This window comes from Pan paniscus, chromosome 4, assembly GCF_029289425.2.
Source record: "Pan paniscus chromosome 4, NHGRI_mPanPan1-v2.0_pri, whole genome shotgun sequence".
In the NCBI taxonomy this organism is placed as follows: domain Eukaryota; kingdom Metazoa; phylum Chordata; class Mammalia; order Primates; family Hominidae; genus Pan; species Pan paniscus.
This window is the reverse complement of record NC_073253.2, coordinates 130052928-130076902: the sequence shown is the minus strand read 5'-3', so window position 1 is coordinate 130076902 and position 23975 is coordinate 130052928. Positions and strand designations below refer to the sequence as shown.

Here is a 23975-nt window from a genome sequence, read left to right as displayed (position 1 = left end):
AGAATAGCAAGAATGTCTCTCAATTCTGGGAATTTCTCCTAGCTCACACAAATGAAACGCACATCTCCATGAATGCTTTCTAATAAATGCTTCCAGGATAGTATCATAAACAAAGTCAAAATTAAGAAAAATCACCTCCATGGCATCCTGGTCATTCTCCATCAGCTCACCTTTCTTCTTATCAGAATCCACAACTGCTTTTTTGGTTGTCACAACAGTGACAACTTTTGTGACCGTTGGCCCAGACTTCTAAAATAAAGAACAAATATAGAATATTTTGCAAAGCTGAAACACAAGTTATATGACTGCTGAAGCACACAGTAACTGACACAATTTCATCTTTAGTTTTTTTTCTTTTTTTAGTGACATGGTCTCAGTCACCCAGGCTTGAGTGGTGTGATCATAGCTCACTATAACCTCAAATTTCTGGGCTCAAGGATTCGTCCCATCAGTCCTCCTGAGTTGCTAGGACTACAAGCACATGTCACCAAACCCAGTTAATTTTTTTTGTTTTTTGGTAGAAAGAGTCATGCTATGTTGCCCAGGCTGGTCTTGAACTACTTGGCTCCAGTGATCCACCAGCCTCAGCCTACCAAAGTTCTGGGATTGCAGGTGTGAGCCAGGGCATTGTGCCAACTGAGTTATTAAATGAAAAGACAAACAATAGCCTGTTTTTCTCATTAATTTGTATAAATTTTTAAGCATAATATAATTATATTTTATAATACATCCATTTATAATTTACTGTATTATAAATAATTTTATATAATTATACATACTTTATTTACTTATTTATTTATTTATTTATTTATTTATTGAGATAAAGTTTTGCTCTTGTCACCCAGGCTGGAGTGCAATGGCATGATTTCAGCTCACTGTAACCTCTGCCTCCTGGATTCAAGCAATTCTCCTGCCTCAGCCTCCCCAGGAGCTGGGATTACAGGCACCCGCCACTAGTCCGGCTAATTTTTGCATCTTTAGTAGAAACAGGGTTTCATCATGTTGGCAGGCTGGTCTCGAACTCCTTACCTCAGGTAATCCACCCACCTCAGCCCCTGCAAAAGTGCTGAGATGACAGGCGTGAGTCAGCACACCCAGCCAATTATATATATATATAACAATAATATATATAAAAATATATATAATATATACACATATATGCACACACATATACACATACCCATATACATATATACATACACACATATACATATACACATATACATACACATATATACATATACACACACACACACATATATATATTTTTTTCAGACTGAGTCATATTCTGTCACCCAGGCTGGAGTACAGTGGTGTGATCTAGGCTAATTGCTCCCAGTTCAAGCTATTCCCCTGCCTCAGCCTCCCAAGTAGCTTGGATTAGAGGCGTCCGCCATCACACCCAGCTAATTCTTGTATTTTTAGTAGAGATGGCATTTTGCCATGTTGGCCAGGCTGATCTCTAACTCCTGACCTCAGGAGATCCGTCTGCCTCGGCCTCCCAAAATGTTGGGATTACAGGCATGAGCCACCACGTCCGGCATGATTATGTATTTTTGAACTACTACTAGGCTAGGTACAGTGGTTCATGTCTGTAATCCCAGCACTTTGGGAGGCCAAGACAGGAAGATCACTTGAGTCCAGGAGTTCGAGACCAGCCTGGGTAACACGTGAGATTCCATCTCTATAAACAATTAGCCAGATGTGGTGGTACATGCCTGTACTCCTAACTACTAAGGTTGAAGCAGAACGATCGCTTCAGCCCAGGCGTATGAGGTATGATCATGCCACTGCACTCCAGCCTGGGTAACACAGCGAGACCCTGTCTCTAAAAAACATTTTCTTAAATAAAAAATAAAATAAGGCCGAGTGTGGTGGCTCACGCTTGTAATCCCAGCACTTTGGGAGGCCAAGGCAGACAGATCATTTGAGGTCAGGAGTTCAAGGCCAGCATGGCCAACATGGTGAAACCCTGTCTCTATTAAAAATACAAAAATTAGCCAGGCATGGTGGTGGGCGCCTGTAATCCCAGCTACTCGGGAGGCTGAGGTAGGAGAATCACTTGAGCCTGGGAGGCACAGGGTGCAGTGAGCAGAGATAGTGCCACTGAACTCCAGCCTAGGCAACAGAGCAAGACTCCATCTCAAAAAAAATAAAATAGGGCAGGTGCAGTGGCTAATGCCTATAATCCCAGCACGTTGGGAGGCCAAGGCAGGTGGATCACCTGAGGTCAGGAGTTCGAGACCAGCCTGGCCAACATGGTGAAACCCCATCTCCACTAAAAATACAAAAATTAGCTGGGCGTGGTGGCAAGGGCCTGTAATCCCAGCTACTCAGGAAGCTGAGGCAGAAGAATCACTTGAACCCAGGAGGTGGAGGTTGCAGTGAGCCGAGATTACACCACTGCATTCTAGCCTAGGCAACAAAGGCGACACTCCATCTCAAAAAAATAAATTAAATTAATATAAAATAAAATAAAATGAGGCTGGGCACGGTGGTTCACGCCTGTAATCCCAGTACTTTGGGAGGCCAAGGTGGGAGGATCACCTGAGGTCGGGAGTTCGAGACCAGCCTGACCAACATGGTGAAACCCGGTCTCTTCTAAAAATACAAAACTTAGCTGGGCATAGTGGCAGGCGCCTGTAATCCCAGCTACTTGGGAGGCTGAGGCAGGAGAATCGCTTGAACTCGGGAGGCAGCAGTTGCAGTGAGCCAAGATTGTGCCACTGCACTCCAGCTTGGGCAATAGAGCGAGACTCTGTCTCAGAAAAAAAATAAATAAATAAATAAAATGAAACAAAATACTACTAAATGGTATTTTCCAATCACTAGGCAAGCCAGGGGCTTGTACTGGGAGCCTGAATAAATCAACAAATAACACAGGTAAAAGTCACGGCCCTTAGAGTGCTTACATTTTAGAAGGGAGAAGGGACATACTGTAAACACAAAAAAATTATATAATTTGTCAAAATGTAATAAATGCTATGAAAAAGAGGAAAAACAGAATAAAGTGAGGGGCATCAAGGGTATCAAAGACACAGCTGGGCATGGTGGCTCATGCCTGTAATCCAAGTATTTTGGGAGGCCGAGGCAGGTGGTTCACTTGAGGCCAGGAATTCGAGACCAGCGTGAGCAACATGGTAAAACCTCATCTCTACCAAAATACAAAAATTAGCCAGGCATGGTGGTGCACACATGTAGTTCCAGCTACTTGGGAGGCTGAGGTAGGTAGACTGCATGGGCCTGGGAGGTGGAGGATGCAGTAAGCCAAGATCACACCATTGCACTCCAGCCTGGGCAAAAGAGAGACTCTGTATCAAAAAAAAAAAAAGAGTATCAAAGACAGGAGTGCTAGAGAAGTCTCCAGAGAACTTATTAAAAAGGTTAATATGTAAGCAAAGATATCAAACAAAGTTGATGGTGTTAAAAGAGTGACTTTTGAAAGAACACTTATAGCTAAAATTTACCAGTATCTCTGGTACTTAGAAAAAGTACTGCCATCTCTCAGATGAGGAGAAATAAAACTGTTAGCTTTACAAAGTCAAGCCAATCAGTAGGACAATGCAATGGAGAACTCAAGTTACCCAAGAGGAAACAGAAATCTTTAAAAATAAGAAATTCCATACCTTTTCATTTCCCCCACCACCTTTTACACTTCTCATGTTAAATTTTTTTACTTCCTCTTTCACTTCTTCCATGTAAGCATCTAATGGATCTAACTCCTCACCCTCCATTTCATTTCCCTCCTTTTCAGCTTCTGCAGGATCATCTTCATCATCTAAAATACCAGAATACACACTCTTTAAACATCTGTTTCAAAATGCAGTATTTCACAATCAGACCACACCCCACCTCTCTAACCTTTTCTGCCACTGCCCAAACACCCCTTTTCCAATTACTCCAGCCATCCAGCAGTTCAAATGCTCATATTCTGAAGTTTTTCCATTTTTACATGAAGCATGTATTACTTCTGAATATTAACAATGACAAAATAAATATGAATAAAACATAAATTGGTTGTAAAAGGGTCAAAAGATTAATTATGCCAAAAAAGGTGATCTCCAATAATAGATTTTACAGCTATACAGCTGGATGCAGAACTACAAACTTTCTCTGCTAAATGACGTTTTTTTTGAGACGGAGTCTCGCTCTGTCACCCAGGCTGGAGTACAGTGGCACAATCTCGGCTCACTGCAAGCTCCACCTCCCAGGTTCCTGAGTTCACACCATTCTCTTGCCTCAGCCTGACGAGTAACCGGGACTACAGGTGCCCGCCACCATGCCACTAATTTTTTTTATTTTTAGTAGAGAGGGGGTTTCACCATGTGAGCCAGGATGGTCTCTAACTCCTAACCTCGTGATCCGCCCACCTCGGCCTCCCAAAGTGCTGGGATTACAGGCGTGAGCCACCACGCCTGGCCTTTTTTTTTTTTTTTTTGAGACAGTCTCGCTCTGTTGCCCAGGCTGGAGTGCAGTGTCGTGATCTCAGCTTACTGCAACCTCTGATATCCTGGGTTCAAGCGATTCTCCTGCCTCAGCCTCCTGAGTAGCTGGGATTACAGGCGTGCGCCACCATACTCAGCTAATTTTTGTATTTAGTACAGACGGGGTTTCACCATGTTTGTCAGGCTGGTCTCGAACTCCTGACCTTGTGATCCACCCACCTCAGCCTCCCAAAGTGTTGGGATTACAGGCGTGAGCCACTGCACCCAGCTAAATGACATTTTCAATTACAGTTGATCCCTGAACAACATAGGTTTGAACTGCATGGGTCCACATGGAAGTAAATTTTCTTCCACCTTTGCCACCCCAGAGACAAGACCAACTCCTCCTCCTCTTCTTCCTTCTCAGTCTACTCAATGTGAAGACAACAAGGATGAAGACCTTTAAGATGATCTACTTCAACTTAATGGACAGTAAGTATATTTTCGCTTTCTCGTAATTCTTTTTTTTTTTCGAGACAGTCTCACTCTGTTGCCAGGCTGGAGTGCAGTGGCACCATCTTGGCTCACTGACGGCAACCTTCACCTCCCAGGTTCAAGTGATTCTTCTGCCTCAGCCTCCCGAGTAGCTGGGACTACAGGTGTGCGCCACCACACCAAGCTAATTTTTGTATTTTTAGTAGAGACGGAGTTTCACCATGTTGGCCAGGATGATCTTGATCTCTTGACCTTGTGAACCACCTGCCTCAGCCTCCCAAAGCGCTGGGATTACAGGCATGCACCAGCACGCCCAGCCTCTAATTCTCTTAATAACATTCTTTTCTCCAGCTTACCATATTAAAATAATACAGTATTCAATACATAAAGCATACAAAGTATGTGTTATTCAACTGTTCATGTTATTGGTGAACAGTAAGCAGGTAATGCTTAGTTTCTGGGGAGTAAAAAGTTACATATGGATATTTCACTGTGTGGGGGTTGGTGTGCTTAGCTACCAAGTTGTTCAAGGGTCAACTGTATTTTTCTTTCAATTACCTTTCAATCACAGAAGATAGCATATCTCAGTTATGTAAAAAAGATTAGATTGTCTAGAATTAAGACATCACGACTACTTGGCTGGGCGTAATGGCTCACACTTGTAATCCCACTGCTTTGGGAGGCCGAGGCAGGTGGATCACGAGGTCAGGCGTTTGAGACTAGCCTGGCCAACATAGTGAAACCTCATCTCTACTAAAAATAGGCCAAGGCGGGCGGATCACAAGGTTAGGAGTTTGACACCAACCTGGCCAGTGTGGTGAAACCTCGTCTCTACTAAAAATACAAAAAAATTAGCTGGGCGTGGTGGTGTACACCTGTAATCCCAGCTACTCAGGAGGCTGAGGCAGAGAATTTCTTGAACCCGGGAGGCGGAGGTTGCAGTGAGCCGAGATCACGGCACTGCACTCAAGCGTGGGCAACAGAGCGAAAAAAAAAGACACCATGACTACTTATAGATAGAATCTATTTAAACCATTCTTTGGAACTTTCACAGACAATGGACCAAAATCCCATTTTCCTATAAAATTCTACAATCTCCTACTTTATTAAAATCTCGAAAGTCAAAATCAGATGTGAAGGGAAATGTTTCCATCCTAAATTATGAAATATCAGCAGCCAGGCACAGTGGCTCCTGCCTGTAATCCCAACACTGAGAAAGGTCAAAGCAGCAGGCTCTCTTGACCCCAGGAGCTCAAGACTAGCTGGGTAACATATCGAGACCCTGGCTCTTCAAAAAATGACAAAATTAGCTGGGCATGGTGGCTCACGCCTGTAATCCCGGCACTATGGGAGGCCAAAGTGGAAGGATCACCTGAGGTCAGGAGTTCAAGACCGGCCTGGCCAACATATTTTTGTACTAAAAATACAAAAATTATCCAGGCATGGTGGCAGGTGCCTGTAATCCTGGCTACTTGAAAAGCTGAGGCGCAAGAGAATAGCTTGAACCTGGGAGGCAGAGACTGCAGTGCCGCCTGGGTGACAGAGCAAGACTCTGTCAAAAAAGAAAAAAGAAAAAGACAAAATTAACCAGGCATGGTGGCTACTCTGGAAGCTGAGGCAGAAAAATCACTTGAGCCCAGGAGGTCGAGGCTGCAGTGAACTATGACTGTGCCACTGCACTCCAGCCTAGGCAAGAGAATGAAACTCTATCTCCAAAAACATAAAAAAGAAAAGAAAAATCAGAGGAGGCACTTGAAAGCATGCCCTTAATTTACTCTCCTTACTAACGTTCACATTGGTATAATATATTAAAGAGCTATTTACTGGCTATGCCCAATAACACTCAATGATTCATTCTAAAGTAAAATCAGTGATGCTTACTAAACACAATTCTATATTTCAAATTACAACATAAATATTAAAAGGAGCTTTTACAATCTCAATTCCACTTCTGGGTATATAGTTCACAGAACTCAATACAGAGACTCAAACAGATATTTATACACCAATGGTCACAGGAGCATTACTCACGATAACAAAAGGGTGGAAACAACCAAATTATCCAATGGCAGGTGAATGAACAAACAAAACTTGGCATATATATACAGTGAAATATTATTCAGCCATATAAAGAAAGGAAATTCCAACATGCTACAACATACATGCACCTTGAAGACATTATGCTAAGTGAAATAAGCCAGACACAAAAAGACAAATATGTATTATGATTCCACTTATGTGAGGTAGCTAGACTAAACAAATTCAGAGACAGAAAATAGAGCAAAGGTCACAAGAAGTAGCGAGAAAAGGCGTCATAGAGTTATTTAAAAGGTGCAGAGTTTCCGTATGGAATGACGAAAAAGTCATGGAAACAGACAGTGGTAACGACTGCACAACACTGCAAATGTATTTATCACTGAATTGAAACCTGAAAATGATGAAAATGGTAAACAGCATATTATGCATAGTTTTCAACAATAAAAAAGATTAAAAACCCCTTATGAGATATTATTCATATAATATTCTACATGAGGTGTTATACAGGCTATTAGGCTAAAAAATATACCATCATCGTCCTCTAAACTCCACTTTTTCCCTTGTTTCATCTCTTCGATTTCCTTTTTCAGTTCTCCTATGTTTTCCATAGCCTTTTTACGTTGCTCTTCTCGCCATTTTTCTACTCTTTCTTTTCGCTTTCTCATTTCTTCTTCCAGCTTATTCTGGTCAAAGTTCTTGGGGGAATAAAAGAAAGAAAGAGATGGGGGAAAATAAAAAGCAAAACCAAATTTAATAATTTTGCTCCAAGTAACATTCCAGTAAGTTCTTCAAAGTATAAAGAAGGGGAAAAAAGGCATATATACAAACTCCTCAGGGTAGACTTAGATCACACACCTTTATAAATATACACACAAATATATTACCAAAATGAAATCACAAAAAAAGCATCTTCAAATAAGAAAGCCAAAAGATAGATTTCAAACACTATAAATTAATCTCATTTTACTTACAAGCATTATGCACACATAAACTTTATTTCTTCCTAACAACAGAAACTAATTAGCAAGCAAAGTTTCCCAGTTATTCTCAATTTTAATCCCCTAAAAGCCTCCAAAATTGCCTCTATGAAAAGCAATTTTCTATTACAAGTTAGAAAATAAACGACATCAACATGATAAAGAAATTTTGTGGCCAGGCACATGGTACATGTCTGTGGTCCCAGCTACTTGGGAAGCTGAGGCTAGAGGATCCCTTGAGCACAGGAGGTTGAGATCAGCCTCAGCAACAAAGGGAGACTCTGTGTTATTAAAAAAATACAAGTTTATGGCCAGGCATGGTGGCTTACACCTGTAATCCCAGCACTGTGGGAAGCTGAGGCTGGAGGATCCCTTGAGGTCAGGAGTTGGAAACCACCCTGGCCAACATGGTGAAACCCTGTCTCTACTAAAAACGCAAAAATTAGCTGGGCATGGTTCCCCATTCCTGTAGTTCCTCCTTCAGGAGGCTGAAGCAGGAGAATTGCTTCAACTCAGGAGGCGGAGGTTGCAGCGAGCTGAGATCACGCCATTGTACTCCGGCCTCAGCAACAAGAGCAGAACTCCGTCTCAAAAAAATGAATAGGCCAGATACTGTGGCTCATGCTTGTAATTCCAGTGCTTTGGGAGGCAGAGGCAGGCAGATTGCCTGAGGTCAAGAGTTCAAGACCAGTCTGGCCAACAGGGGGAAACCCCATTTCTACGAAAAATACCAAAAAATTAGCTGGGCGTGGTGGCATGCACCTGTAATCCCAGCTACTCAGGAGGCTGAGGCAGGGGAACTGCTTGAACTCCCAAATTCCTGGGATTACAGGCATGAGCCACAGCACCTGGCCTCATGTCTAAATTCTTAAGTCTACATTTTTTTTTTTCCAGACAGAGTCTCGCAGTCACCAGGTTGGAGTGCATTGGCGGGATCTCAGCTCACTGCAATCTCCAAGTCCAGGGTTCAAGCCATTCTCCTATCTCAGCCTCCCGAGTAGCTGGGATTACAGGCACATACAACCACACCCAACTAATTTTTGTATTTTTAGTAGAGACAGGGTTTCACCATGGTGGCCAAGATGATCTCAATCTCTTGACCTCGTGATCTACCCACCTTGGCCTCCCGAAGTGCTGAGATTACAGGCATGAGCCACCATGCCTGGCCTTCACGTTTGAGACAGAGTTTCGCTCTTGTTGCCCAGGCTGGAGTGCAATGGTGTGATTTTGGCTCACTGCAACCTCTGCCTCCCAGGTTCAAGTGATTCTCCTGCCTCACTCTCCCAAGTAGCTGGGATTACAGGCATGCGCCACCACGCCTGGCTAATTTTTGTATTTTTAGTAGTGACGGGGTTTTACCATGTTGGTCAGGCTGGTCTCGAACTCCTGACCTCAGATGATCCACCTGCCTTGGCCTCCCAGAGTGGTGAGATTACAGGCACAGGCCACTGTGCCCAGCCTTAAGTTGAAATTTATACAAATTTTTTGGAAGGCAATTGATAATGTTTATATGGTAAGACTGCACTTTGTATGTAAAAACAGATATTGTGTATAGATGTGCAACTTCTTTCAGAAAATTTTCCCACAGGGGTAAATATTATTTAATCTTCCTTTTTTATCTTTCACATCTGGTTATTTTAAAATAAAGCTTACAGCATTAAAAAGAAAAAAATTTGTTGGCATAGAAACAAGTTTGTTTTGATTTTTGAGACAGAGTCTCGCTCTGTCACCCAGGCTGGAGTACAGTGGCCCAATTTCGGCTCACTGCAAGCTCTGCCTCCCGGGTTCACACCATTCTCCTGGCTTAGCCTCCCAAGTAGCTGGGACTACAGGCGCCTGCCACCACGCCTAGCTAATTTTTTTTTTTTTTTTGTATTTTTAGTAGAGACAGGGTTTCACCATGTTAGCCAAGATAGCTTTGATCTCCTGACCTCATGATCCACCCGCCTCGGCCTCCCAAAGTGCTGGGATTACAGGCGTGAGCCACCGCGCCTGGCCCATAGAAACAAGTTTGATGGCCAGGCACGGTGGCTCACACCTGTAATCTCAGCACTTTGGGGGTCCGAGGCAGGTGGATCATGAGGTCAGGAGTTCAAGACCAGCCTGGCCAACACAGTGAAACCCCATCTCTACTAAAAATACAAAAATTAGCTGGGCATGGTGGTGCATGCCTATAGTCCCAACTACTTGGGAGGCTGAGGCAGGAGAATTGCTTGAACTCAGGAGCCAAGAATGTGCCACTGCACTCCAGCCTGGGCAACAGAGAGAGACAGACAGAAAGAAAGACAGAAAGAAGGCAAGACAGAAAAGAAAGAAAGAAAGAAAGAGAAAGAAAGAAAGAGGGAAAGAAAGAAAGGAAAGAAAGAAAGAAAGAAAGAAAGAAAGAAAGAAAGAAAGAAAGAAAAGAAAAGAAAGAAAGAAAAAAAAAGAAAGAAAGAAAATTATTTTTAAGTTAATAAACATACGCCAGCATCTTTTTCTTTTTCATCCTCCTTGTCATCTTTGTCTTTTTTCTTCTCTTTAGAACTTTCCCCACCATCAGTTTTCTCTTTGGACCTAGATCTACCAAAAAAATAAAAGAGACAAGAGAAATGTCATTCATTTGTACTTAGAAACATTCATTTTTAAATTTTTTTTTTTTTGAGACAGTGTCTCACTCTGTCGCCCAGACTGGAGTGGAGTGAAATGGTGCGATCTCAGCTCACTGCAACCTCCACCTCCCGGGTTCAAGCGATTCTCCTGTCACAGACTCCCGAATAGCTGAGATTACAGGTGCCAGCCACCACACTCATATAATTTTTGTATTTTTAGTAGAGACAGGTTTTCACCATGTTGGCCAGGCTGGTCCTGAACTTCTAACCTCAGGTGATCTGCCCACCTCAGCCTCTCAACGTGCTGGGATTATAGGCATGAGCCACCTCGCCCGGCCTTAAAATACTTTTACAGGTGGGGTAAGGTGCCTCACACTTATATACCCAGCACTTTGGGAAGCCAAGGCAGGAGGATCAATTGAAAACAGGAGTTAAAGAGATCAGCCAGGGGAACATAACAAGATCCAATCTTTCCAAAATATACTAAGAATTAGCTGGGTATGGTGGTGTGCACCTGCAGTCCTACCTACTGAGGAGGCAGAAACAAGACGATCACTTGAGCCCAGTAGTTCGAGGCTGCAGTCAGCTATGATCCCATCACTGCACCCAAGCTTGGGTGACAAAGTGAGACCCTGTCTCTTTAAAAAAAAAAAAAAAAAAATTGGGTCAGGCATAGTGGCTCATGCCTGTAAGCTCAGTATTTTGGGAGGCCAAGGCAGGAAGATCACTTGAGCCCAGGAGTTCGAGACCAGCCAGGATAATACAGTGAGACCTCGTCTCTATTAAATTAAAACAAAAAATACATAAGTACACTTACTAGACTTGTATTCCAATATTTAGGTAAGAAATAAACTTCTAAGAGTCAACTGTGTTTTCATATTCCATTAACAAACACCTGGAGGCTGGGCATGGTGGCTCATGCCTCTAATCTCAGCACTTGGAGAGGCCAAGGCAGGCAGATCACGAGGTCAGGAGATCGAGACCATCCTGGCCAATATGGTGAAACCCTAACTCGGCCGGGCGCGGTGGCTCACGCCTGTAATCCCAGCACTCTGTGAGGCCGAGGCAGGTGGATCACATGAGGTTAGGAGTTCTAGACCAGCCTGACCAACATGGTGAAACCCTGTCTCTACTAAAAGTACAAAAATTAGCCGGGCTTGGTGGCAGGCGCCTGTAATCCCAGCTACTCAGGGGTGGGAGGCTGAGGCAGGAGAATCACTTGAACTCGGGAGGCGGAGGTTGCAGTGAGCCGAGATTGCACCATTGCACACCAGCCTGGGAGACAAGAGCAAGACTTCATCTCAAAAAAAAAAAAAAAAAAATCCCCATCTCTACTAAAAAAATACAAAAATCAGCTGGGTATGGTGGCACGTGCCTGTAATCTCAGCTATTCAGGAGGCTGAGGCAGGAGAATAGCCTGAACCAGGGAGTCAGAGGTTGCAATGAGCTGATATTGCACAACTGCATTCCAGCCTGACGACAGAGCAAGATTCTGCCTCAAAAAAAAAAAAAAAAAAAAACCTTGAAAATATAATGAAAAAAATCAATCCCATGACACTAATGGGAAGCATTACTAAATATCTGGAAATTCAACCCAAGAAAAACTGAACATACTACATACAAACAATATAGTTTGTTTATAGGTAGGATAGTTAAAATGTGATACATGAAGAAACAGACCAATATATTAATATTCTGCAAGATAATTTATATATGTAATAACATTTAAAATCCCAAGGGACATGCATTTCGAATGTTCTAATGTTCTAATGATTTTAGGGGTTTTTTTTTGAGACGGAGTCTCTCTCTGTCGGCCAGGCTGGAGTGCAGTGGCGCAATCTCGGCTCACTGCAACCTCCACCTCCCGGCTTCAAGTGATTCTCCTGCCTCAGCCTCCCGAGTAGCTGGGATCACAGGTGTGTGCCACCACACCTGACTAATTTTTTACTTTTAGTAAAGACGAGGTTTCACCATGTTGGTTAGACTGGTCTCAAACTCCTGACCTCGTGATCCATCCACCTCGGCCTCCCAAAGTGCTAGGATTACAGGCGTGAGCCACTTCACCCAGACTTCTAATGATTTTCTAATGTTAAAATAACCTGCCATTCTTGGAATAAACCCAACTTGTTTACGCACCCCAACTTATGGCATCTCATAGTGAATAAAATTTCTTAATTTTAATGTAATCAAATTAGTCAATCTTTTTTCTCCTTTATAATTGGTGCTTTTTAAAGTAGTTTAGAAATCCTTCCAGATTTGATGTAAGATACCTAGAGGTGAAGAAGAAGATACTCTCTGGCACAAACTTCTAAAAGGTTTAGAATTCTGCCATCTAATTTGGTCTTTGCTTGGAATTGCTTTTTGTACACAGAATAAGGTAGGCAGTCTTATTTCATAAAAGGATACTAGATATCCCTAGAGCAATTTAAAAATTTTTCTGGCCAGGCACGGTGGCTCATGCCTTTAATCCCAGCACTTTGGGAGGCCGAGGCGGGTGGATCACGAGATCAGGAGATCGAGACCATTCTGGCTAACACGGTGAAACCCCATCTCTACTAAAAAATACAAAAAATTAGCTGGGCATGTTGGCACATGCCTGCAGTCCCAGCTACTCGGGAGGCTGAGGCAAGAGAATTACTTGAACCCGGGAGGCGAAGGTTGCAGTGAGCCGAGACTGCACCACTGCATTCCAGCCTGGGCAACAGAACGAGACTTTGGCTGTTAAAAAAAAAAAAAAAAAAAAAAAATCTTCACTTATTACATCATCACCTCTGTCATCTATCAAATTACCATGTGTATGGATGCCTTTCTGGGCTCTTTACATGGTTCACTAATCTGTCTGTCCACTGCTAAACAAATTGCACATTGTCTTAATTTCTGTTAACTTTTTTTTGTTTTTTTTTTTTGAGAAGGAGTTTCACTCTTGTTGCCCAGGCTGGAGTGCAACGGCACGATCTCACCTCACCGCAACCTCTGCCTCCTGGGTTCAAGCGATTCTCCGGCCTCAGCCTCCAGAGTAGCTGGGATTACAGGCATACGCCACCACGCCCAGCTAATTTTGTATTTTTAGTAGAGACGGGGTTTATCCACAATGGTCAGGCTGGTCGCCAACTCCCAACCTCAGGTGATCCGCCCACCTTGGCCTCCCAAAGTGCTAGGATTACAAGCGTGAGCCACCGCGCCTGGCCTAATTTCTTAACTTTTAAGACAAGTCTTGGCTGGGCGCGGTGGCTCAGGCCTGTAATCCCAGCACTTTGGGAAGCCGAGGTGGGCAGATCACTTGAGGTCAGGAGTTCGAGACCAGCCTGGCAAACATGCCAAAACCCCATCTCCACTAAAAACATAAAAATTAGCTGGGATATTATGTCCACCTCTTCATATAATCCCAGGACTTTTGGAGGCCTAGGTGAGAGGATTGCTTGAGTCTACAAGTTTAAGGTTAGTGAGCTATGTTCTTGCCACTTCACTCCAGCCTGGGCAACAGAGTGAGACCCTGTCTGAAAAGAAAACGACAGAGTTTCTACAAAGATGTCTATAAAATACATTTCTGATTGACAGTATGTATTAAGTAAGAATACAATGTATTGAATGTTAAAACTGACAGAATCTATTATTTTCCAGTTGAATTATAAACATTATAACCAATTAAAAATAAAACACTGCCAACAGTTCATGGTAGGAGCCAAATGCAGTTAATTCTCTATAAATATAAACTTACAGGGAAAAAAAAAAGGCGCAGAGAAGGGAAGCAGTCCCCAGTCTGCACTATAGATGCAGCCCAATGATAACATTACCTATTCTCAGTTTTCTTGCTTTTATTTCCAGGACTGGAGGATCGGGATCGCCGGCCCCGGCTTCTACTCCTTGAGCGTCTCCTGTCTCTACTTCGAGATCTTCTTCGCTCTCGGCTTCTGTCTCTCTCTCTACTTCTGGAACGTCTGAAAGGGGGACACTTTTCATTTATTCTATGACCAAATGGAGCTACTATTTCAGATCAGGGGATTCTGTCCCACATTGAAAGAATCTTAATCACTACCATTATTAAAGGTGGAGGTCTCAATGAAGTAAAGCCAAGTCTTATAAGTGCTCAACGAAAAAAATGAGAATACTAATTTATTTGTTTCATTTTTTTAAAGACAAAGTCTCACACCTGTCACCCAGGCTGGAGTGCAGTGGCACAATTGCAGCTCACTGCAACCTCTGCCTTCTGGGTTCAAGTGATTCTCCTGCCTCAGCCTCCCCAGCAGCTGGGATTACAGATGTGCATCACCATGCCCGGCTAATTTTTTTTTTTTTGGAGACAGAGTTTTGCTCTTGTTGCCCAGGCTGGAGTGCAATGGCACAATCTCAGCTCACCACAACCTCCATCTCCTGGGTTAAAGCGATTCTCTTGCCTCAGCCTCCTGAGTAGCTGGGATTACAGGCATGCACCACCATGCCCAGCCAATTTTGTATTTTTAGAGATGGGGTTTCTCCATGTTGGTCAGGCTGGTCTCAAACTCCCAACCGCAGGTGATCTGCCTGCCTCAGCCTCCCAAAGTGCTGGGATTACAGGCGTGAGCCACCATGCCAGGCCAGAGAATACTAATTTCATAAAGATGTTTGTGAAAAAACCATAATAAATCTGTAATTAACATCGATTGAAAATCGGTGGTCTAAGATAGAATATCTAGTTTCAGATAGCCTAAACCTAAGTATAAGGATGGGCATAATGGGTCTACTAAAAGATCACTGATCTGAAGATGAAGAGGCAAGAATTTCTATCCTGCTACTCCTGGTAACTAATGACATGATGAAGGTCAGATCTCCAACTTTCTGGGTCTCAGTTTCATCATCTATAAAATATGGAGACTTCACTAGACATCTTTAAAATCCCTCTTGCTCTAAAATCTTGTGATTCTACTTTCACACCCAAAAGTCAAAGACCAAATGTTAAATAACCATTTTCACTTAAGTACTTGAATTAATTGTGTGAAATTGTTCCTAGGACCACAAAATGTGAAAATGAATTAGTTAGCACTATCCACATTGTCACGGGTGAATATTTTCCCTGAATCCTATGTAACAACAATGTACTCCAATGTCTGAAAAGGATAAAGTTAAATTCTTTCTATGATCCACTCACAACACAATCTTGTCTTCCTTTCCTATTTTAATGAGAAACTGGGCAAGGTATGGTATCTCATACCTGTAGTCCCAACCCTTTGGGAGGCCACTAGCAACACAGTTAAGACCCCCATCTCTATGAAAAGCTTTTTTTAATTGGCTGGGTGTGGTGTGCACAGAAGATTATTTTCTTTTTTTCTGTTTTGAGATGGAGTCCTGATCTGTCGCCCAGGCTGGAGTACAGTGGCACCATGTCGGCTCACTACAACCTCCACCTCCCGGGTTCAAGCAAGTCTCCTGCCTCAGCTTCCCGAGCAGCTGGGTTTACAGGCATGCACCACCACACCTGGCTAATTTTTTTTTTTTTTTTTTTTTTTAGTAGAAACGGGGTTTCACCATGTTGGCCAGGCTGGTCTCAAACTCCTGACCTCGTGATTCACCCACCTCGGCCTCCCAAAGTGCTGGGATTACAGGCATGAGCCACCATGCCTGGCCAACTTTGTCACTATTAAAAATACAAAAATTATCCAGGCATTGTGGAGCATGCCTGTAATCCCAGTTACTCAAGAGGCTGAGGCATGAGAATCACTTGAACCCGGGAGGCAGAGGTTCCAGTGAGCCTAGATCGTGCCACTGCACTCCAGCCTGGGTGACAGAGTGAGACTCTGTCTCAAAAAAAAAATAAATTAAAAAAAAAAAAGATTAAGGCGCTCTTTAGTTTAAATCTATGACAGCTCATTAAAATAGTTTAAGAGGCTTGGAGAGGGTCTGCTTTGTTTCCTTTTTCTGTCTGCTTTAGAGGCTGCTCTAAACACACTGTTTAGCAAAATGAAGAAAGAAAGAGAAAGAGAGAAAGAGTGAGGGAGGAAGGGAGAGAGAGTGGAAGGGAAGGAGATAGGGAGGAAGGAAGAGAGAGATGGAGGAAGGGAGGGAGGGAAGGAGGGAGAGAGGAAGGAAATTTTACAAATTTCAACAAGGGTGGCAAAAAAAAAAAAAAGGAAGGAAAATTAACACCTTGGTCAGCTCTCCTGGAGCAGAATTGGAATAGAACCCTCTAGAATATAACTTATTACTTTACTTTTTACTTCATTTTGTATGTCCCTCTGAGGGCTTCAAGGGATGTCTTTGGGTTACAGGAAATACAGCCTAAAGTTTCCAAACCAAAAACACTGTTTGATGGTTGGACACGGTGGCTCACACATGTAATCCCAGCACTTTGGGAGGCCAAGGTGGGAGGATCACATGAGGCCAGGAGATCGAGAGCAGCCTGGCCAACATGGCAAAACACCGTCTCTTTTAAAGACACAAAAATTAGACAGGTGTGGTGGTGCACATCTGAAATCCCAGCTACTTGGCAGGCTTAGGCATGAGAATCGCTTGAACCTAGGAGGTGGAGGCTGCAGTGAGCAGAGATCATACCACTGCGCTCCAGTCTGGGCAACAGAGTGAGGCTCTGTCTCAAAAAAGTTAAAAACAAAACAAAACAAAACACTGTTTGATAGAGTCTTTGTAGGCACATCCTTCTGGGTCTAATCAAACAAGTAGGGGATAAAGAAAAGGGCCTGCAATTGGGCCACCAAACTCCAGTTGAAAACATACTTTTCAAGAAGCCTGCTATAGCTGAGAAGGCCCAATTTATCACTGGTCTTTTGGAAATTAATTAATGTCTTACCTCAGACGCTTCCTGTCCCTTGACCGAGATCTTCTTTTATCCCTGCTACGAGACCTCTCTCTCCTCCTATCTCTATCTCTACTTCTAGACCGTCTGTCATCTCCACGTTTACTTCTTTTGTCTGAGGGTGAGCGACTTCTAGACCGACTTCCAGAGCGACCCCGGGATGCCGATCGTTTTCGATAGTGGCTAGAACAATAATAAGTCAAAGATTAAGTTCAGCAAACACCATTAGCTTCTATTACATTTTATTACATTTTTTCTAAAAATAATTTCAGCAGACAAATTTAACTCTCAAAGAACTTTTTATGAATTTTTCTAAAATTAGGAGGGAAAAAATGAACCCTTCTGCTTCAGCACAGACACATGTAGAGGTGGAAAATCTGTCTTGAAAGAGAGGTAAGGACAGTGAACAAAACAGACCAAGCTCCTGCCTTTGAGCTCCAGGCAGCTTACACTCTGGTAAAGGAAAAGACGGCAGACAAGTGAAGAAACAAACACTGTATATAGTATGTTTATATACAATATAAATATGACATTTGTTACAGAGGCTTGGAGGAAATAAAGGAGCCATGTAGATATACAGGGAATTTTCCACGCAAAAGGCACAAGTGCAAAGTCCCTAAAGAGGAAGCTTGACTGGTGAGTTTAAGGAACAGCAAGGATGCCAGTTGTGGCTAGTGTTGAAAGAGTGACACAGCGTGCCATAAGACGAGGTCAGAAAAACAGCAGGGAAGCCAAACCTGGAAGGCCTTACTGGCCATTATATAAGGACTCTGTCTTTTACACCAAGATGAAAATCTACTGGAAGACTTTAAGCAGAGGAGTGACACAACCTCGTTAATGTTTTTATTTTTATTTTTAGAAACAGGCCTCACTCTGTTATCCAGGATAGAGTGCAGTGATGTGATCACAGCTCACTGCAACTTCAACTCTCTGAGGCTCAAGCAATCCTCCCACTTCAGCCTCCCAAGAAGCTGGAACTACAGGCATGCGTCACCACACTTAGCTAATTATTATTATTATTATTTTTTTTTTTGAGAAAGAGTCTGGCTCTGTTGCCTAGGCTGGAGTGCAGTGGCGCAATCTCAGCTCACTGCAAGCTCCGCCTCCCGGGTTCACACCATTCTCCTGCCTCAGCCTCCCGAGTAGCTAGGACTATAGGCGTCCGCCATTACGCCAGGCTAATTTTTTTTTGCATTTTTAGTAGAGATGGGGTTTCACCGTGTTAGCCAGGATGGTCTCGATCTCCTGACCTCGTGATCCACCTGCCTCAGCCTCCCAAAGTGCTGGGATTACAGGCTTGGGCCACTGCGCCCGGCCACTCAGCTAATTATTTTTATTTTATTTTATTTTATTTATTTTTTTTGAGACAGAGTCGCACTCTTGTTGCCCAGGCTGGAATGCAATAGCACCATCTCAGCTCACTGCAACCTCTGCCTCCCAGGTTCAAGCAATCCTCCTGCCTCAGCCTCCCAAACAGCTGGGATTACAGGCCTATACTACCACGCCCAGCCAATTTTGTATCTTTAGTAGATGAGGCAGTTTCACCACATTGGTCAGGCTGGTCTGGAACTCCTGACCTCAGGTGATCTACCTGCCTCAGCCTCCCAAAGTGCTGGGATGGATTACAGGCATGAGCCACCGCATGCAGCCTTTTTATCATTTTTTTAAATTTCTTTTTTGAGACAAGGTCTCACTCTGTCACCCAGGCTGGAACGCAGCAGCTCAATTGCCACTCACTGTAACCTCAACCTACTGGGCCCCAGCAATCCTTCCACCTCAATCTCCAGAGTAGCTGAGACCAAAGGCACACACCACCGCGCCCACCAATTTTTTTTTTTTTTTTTTTTTTTTTGGGTAGAGATGGTGTCTCACTATGTTGCTCAGGATTGTCTTAACCTCCCGGCCTCAAGCATCTTCCCACCTCAGCCTCCCAAGTAGCTGGGACCAAAAGCACAAAAGCGTGTGCCACTATGCCCACCTATTTATTTCTTTTTATTTTTCATTTTTCTAGAGATGGAGTCTTGCTATGTTGCTCAGGATGGTCTCAAACTCCTGGGCTCAAGCAATCCTTCCACTTAATGTAATCCCAAAATGCTGGGATTACAGGTGTGAGCCACTGCACCTGGCCTAATGTTTTTAAAGTATTATTCTGGCTGCTGAGAGAAGAACAAACCAAACAAAGGGAGGCAAGGACAAAAGGAGAAAGAATAGGCAGGATTAGCAAAGACCAGCACTATAGCAATCATCCAGGCATGAGATAGTGGTGGCATAGATCAAAATGGAAGGTGGAAAGATTTTGAGAAATATCAAAATCTGGATATCTTGAAGCTAGCACTGATGGGATTTAATGATTAACTAAATGTCAAGTGTGACAGCAAGAGAGAAATCACTCAGTTGCCATTTACTAAGATGGGAAGGCTGAGGGAGAAATCTAGGGAGAAGGTGGATCAGAATATTAGGTATCCAAGTGGAGATATATAGTATATAGTTGAAATATTAGCCTGGAGTTCAAGGAAGAGGTTTCTCTAGAAATATAAACTGGACAGCTATTAGTGTACAAAGGCTATTTAAAGCTATAAACCTAAATAAGATCACTAGGAGATGAATGCACCTGATTATCTCTCAAGCACCTCAAGTTCAACCTGTAGAAACCCAAACTTGTTACCCTTCCCTCCCCAAACCATTAATCGTACCAACTTCCGGTCACTAGGCTCAAAACATTAGTCATCATCAATATTTTTCTCTTGCTCTCATTCGATACAATAAATAAAACACCAATTGGCTGGGCACAGCGGCTCATGCCTGTAATCCCAGCATTTTGGCAGGCCAAGGTGGGCAGAGAGCTTGAGCTCAGGAGTTGAGACCAGCCTGGGCAACATGGTGAAACCCTGTCTCTACAAAAAATACAAAAATTAGCAAAGCGTGGTGGCACACGCTTGCAGTCCCAGCTATTCGGGAGGCTAAGGTGGGAGGATCTCTTGAACCTGGGAAGCATAGGTTGCAGTGAGCCAAGATTGTTTCAATGCACTCCAGCCTGGGAGACAGAGCAAGTCCCTGTCTCAAAACAAAAAAACAGGTCGGGCGCGGTGGCTCACGCCTGTAATCCCAGAACTTTGGGAGGCCGAGGCGGGTGGATCACGAGGTCAGGAGATCGAGACCATCCTGGCTAACACGGTGAAACCCCGTCTCTACTAAAAAATACAAAAATTAGCCGGACGCGGTGGCGGGCGCCTGTAGTTCCAGCTACTCGGGAGGCTGAGGCAGGAGAATGGCGTGAACCCTGGAGGCGGAGCTTGCAGTGAGCCGAGATCCCACCACTGCACTCCAGCCTGGCGAAAGAGCGAGACTCTGTCTCAAAAACAAAAACAAAAACAAAAAAAAACCAAGTAATACCAATTTCACCTCTGTAATTCCCCTCACATTATATCACCTCCACAGAGTTCCAACCGTCACTATTCTATATCAGACATATCTACCTAGAAGATTCTTAAAGACTGTGGTCTTCCTGTTTCTATTACTTTTCCATTAAATCTTACTCATTGCTGCTAAGGAGAATTCTGATTCTATTACACACTTTTTACTCAAAATCTTCAAAGGTTCACAAACAAATTCTGATCTTCAAAATCTACAATCCACCCGCTTTCTGGGCCCAAGTCCTATTCAGGACCTACCTCCTACTACTTCTCAAAAAAGATAAAAACCCTTCATGAAACCTACATATGCAGAAAAATTGGGCTTTTTAGCTATTTCTCTAACACCTTGCGCCTTCCCACCTCTAAGCCTTTCATGATTCCCTGAACAAACCTAGAGTACAGGCCATGCACACCAGAGAGGTAAAGGAGAAGGCTGACGGGCTAGAATGGACCTTCTTGTGAAGGGCCTTGAAGGCTGTCACAGAGTTTAAATTTCATCTTGGAAGCAGTAGAAACCAATGGAGACTAAGTCAGGGGCATGCCATCATCTTATCTCTACTTCAGAAGTGTCACTCTGGCTGTAGTGTAAGGGATCTAACAATTAGGAGAGCAACAGAGGAAGACAATCAATTCAGAGAATCAATTTAAAACAGGTGTAGTAGTCTGGACAATAAATAATTAGGGCCTCAATTAAGTCAGGGACAACCAGAATGGGCAAAGGATGTAGAATCTAACAGGCTGTGGGTAGTGAGAGAGAAGAATGAGTCAAATAAATATCACTTTCAGATTTCTGGTCTGGACAGCCTTCCGGAGATTTAAAACACCGTCACAGGAATTTTCTGTAGTTAAAGAAATATTTTTTATCTTCATCCAGGTGACGATTACACGGTTTATATATTTGCTAAATTTCATCAAGCTTTACCCTTACGTTTTGTCCATTTCCCTGATTGTTAATTGTACCTCAACAAAGAACTGTTAGCACTAACAACAAAAGCCTTCATTGTTCCTAGACATAAAATATCTTTCAGTCATTGCTAAATACATAGCAAATAGTCATTTTTAACATAAAAATCTCCAGGTTCCTAACAATCTATCAACAATCTAAAGTTGTGATGAGATCTAATGAGTTCTAATAAGAGCTCATAGTCCACAACTTCAAAAGGACAGAAAAGCAGGTAACAAAGTTACCTGCTTAAATACGAAATCTATTTGCGAAGTAAATGCCCACGCAAAAAGTATTTATCGTAGCCCAGTAAAAGCCTAGTCGTGTACAGTGCTGTCGATGCGGTAAAAATGTCTGCCCACACGCTCCTTTCAAGTAACTTGGGAAAAGATCATACGCGCACAAAGAACTAAAATACAGAATGACAGGAGTCGAGGAAATGTTGGAAACGCGAAGCAATAAGCAATCCAACTGGTATCACTTCTGACTGAAGTAATCAGGGCAGGCTCCCTTGAAGTGGCGGGATGTGGTGCCCAATCACTAACGTCCTGGAGGGTTGTTCCCGCTCCAGGGGCTCGAACCCTCTGATGGTAGTGCAGGGGAAGCCGTCGCTGGCCCAAACACAACCATTCCCTCAGCCGAGGTCCCCCAGCCCTTCCAATGCCCGCGGGGCAGCGCTGACCGCACGTGGGGCCGCGCCAGGCCTGGCCCGGCGGCCACCTCAACTCCCGCCTCTTCTCACGACCCCAAGAAGCCGCTCGCCCGCTAGCCCGCTCGGCGCTCTGCCTCACCGTGACTCCCGACCCATGCTGCCGACCGCGGGAATACTGGTGCCCTTGAGTACCACGCACAGGCGAACCGGACAAACAAGGAGGCTGCGCTGCCCTCAACGCCCGGCAAAGACCAGCGCTAAACACTAGCAGCACCTACAGCTGTGGCGGCCATCCCAGCGCGGCCAACGAAAACAGGACGTGCTGGCGCCGGCAGCCGAAGGAAGAGAAAAGCCGACCGGAAGCTGCCGCTCTTCCACAGCGCCCCACCTCGACTGGAGGGCGCACAGCGCCGGCCCCATCGAAAGGTGATGCCTTCGCCCCGCCCAGTCTTCCCGGCCCCCGCACCACGCCCGGCTGATTAGTGCGATGGAGCGCAGCGCGTGAGCCTCGCCGGCCCGTGAGGGTGTTTCGCGCCAGAGCCAAAGAGGCGTCCTGGGCAGGCTGATGTCTGCTTTAATTTGCGCTAAATAATGCGGCAACTTTCTCCGTACACGCTCTTTATTCATGTATACATTCACTCATTTATTTATGTTGTCATATGCCAGGCTTGTGCTAGATCCTGGGGAGCTCACAGTCTATCCCGGGAAACAGAGATGACTAAAGCCAGCACAGTGGCTCACGCCTGAAATCCCAGCACTTTGGGAGGCTGAGGCGGGAGGATCTATTGAGCCCAGGAATTCAAGACCTGGGCGACGTAGCCCTCGTCTCTGCAAAGAAAATAGTAATAATAATAGACTTGACTAAAAACACAAGCAGATGTAATACAGCAAGGAGAGTCCACCATTGGAGAGGGATTCAGAAAAAACGTTTCCCTTGGAAGTGAACTCTGAGGTGAGATTTGAAGACCTAGTAGAGAACAAAGAGCGAAAAATACTTTGGCAAAAGATTAGTTCTCAACATTGCTTGCACTGGGAAGCTTAAAAATAAAACAAAAAAAACAAAAAAAGGGCCAGCCATGGTGGCTCATGCCTATAATCCCAGCACTTTGGGAGGCCGAGGCAGGAGGATGGCTTGAGCCCAGGAGTTCAAGACCTACCTGGGCAACATAGCAAGACCCTCTACAAAAAATAAGCAAAGTAATTAGCCAGGTGTGCTGGCACGCCTGTGGTTCTAGCTACTTGGGAGGCTGAGGTGAGAGGATCATTTGAGCCAGGGAGGCTGAGGCAAGAAGATTACTTGAGCCCAGGAGTTTGAGGCTGCAGTGAGCTATGATGACTCCAGCCTGGGTAGCACAGAGAAATCTCATCTCTTAAATATTAATAAATAAAATAGAAGCCTGGGTTCCACCCCTATGTTCTGATTTAATTGGCCTGGAGTGCTTCTTGTGCACTGGGAATTTTTAAGCTTCCCAGATAATTCTGAAGTACAGTCAAGATTGAGAACATTATTCGAGAGTTTGGGCACCAAAAAAATGTATATGTATTGTCTCATGCAACACACACAGAAATGTTGAATTTTTTTTTTTTTTTTTTTTGAGATGGAGTTTCGCTTTTGTTGCCCAGGCTGGAGTGCAATGGTGCGAGCTCAGCTCACCACAA

The 23975-nt window shown here is 43.9% G+C and overlaps 1 protein-coding gene across 3 annotated transcripts in view; it reads right to left on the bottom strand.

Moving 5' to 3' along the window:
• DDX46 (DEAD-box helicase 46) overlaps positions 1 to 22770 on the bottom strand; it is a 71996-nt gene extending 49226 nt beyond the window's left edge. For 2 of the 3 annotated variants that reach the window (XM_055112699.2, XM_055112701.1), the window contains exons 1-7: positions 22456 to 22763; positions 17303 to 17491; positions 14319 to 14462; positions 10399 to 10495; positions 7486 to 7651; positions 3627 to 3778; positions 136 to 249 (exon numbers count right to left, since the gene is read on the bottom strand). In XM_055112699.2, coding sequence (XP_054968674.1) covers positions 136 to 249; positions 3627 to 3778; positions 7486 to 7651; positions 10399 to 10495; positions 14319 to 14462; positions 17303 to 17491; positions 22456 to 22472 — 879 coding nt within the window. In that variant the 5' untranslated portion in view covers positions 22473 to 22763. Of the gene's footprint in view, positions 1 to 135; positions 250 to 3626; positions 3779 to 7485; positions 7652 to 10398; positions 10496 to 14318; positions 14463 to 17302; positions 17492 to 22455 lie in introns of all 3 variants that reach the window. The other variant, XM_055112700.2, reaches the window with a different exon arrangement.
• Between the last annotated feature and the right edge of the window lie 1205 nt (positions 22771 to 23975).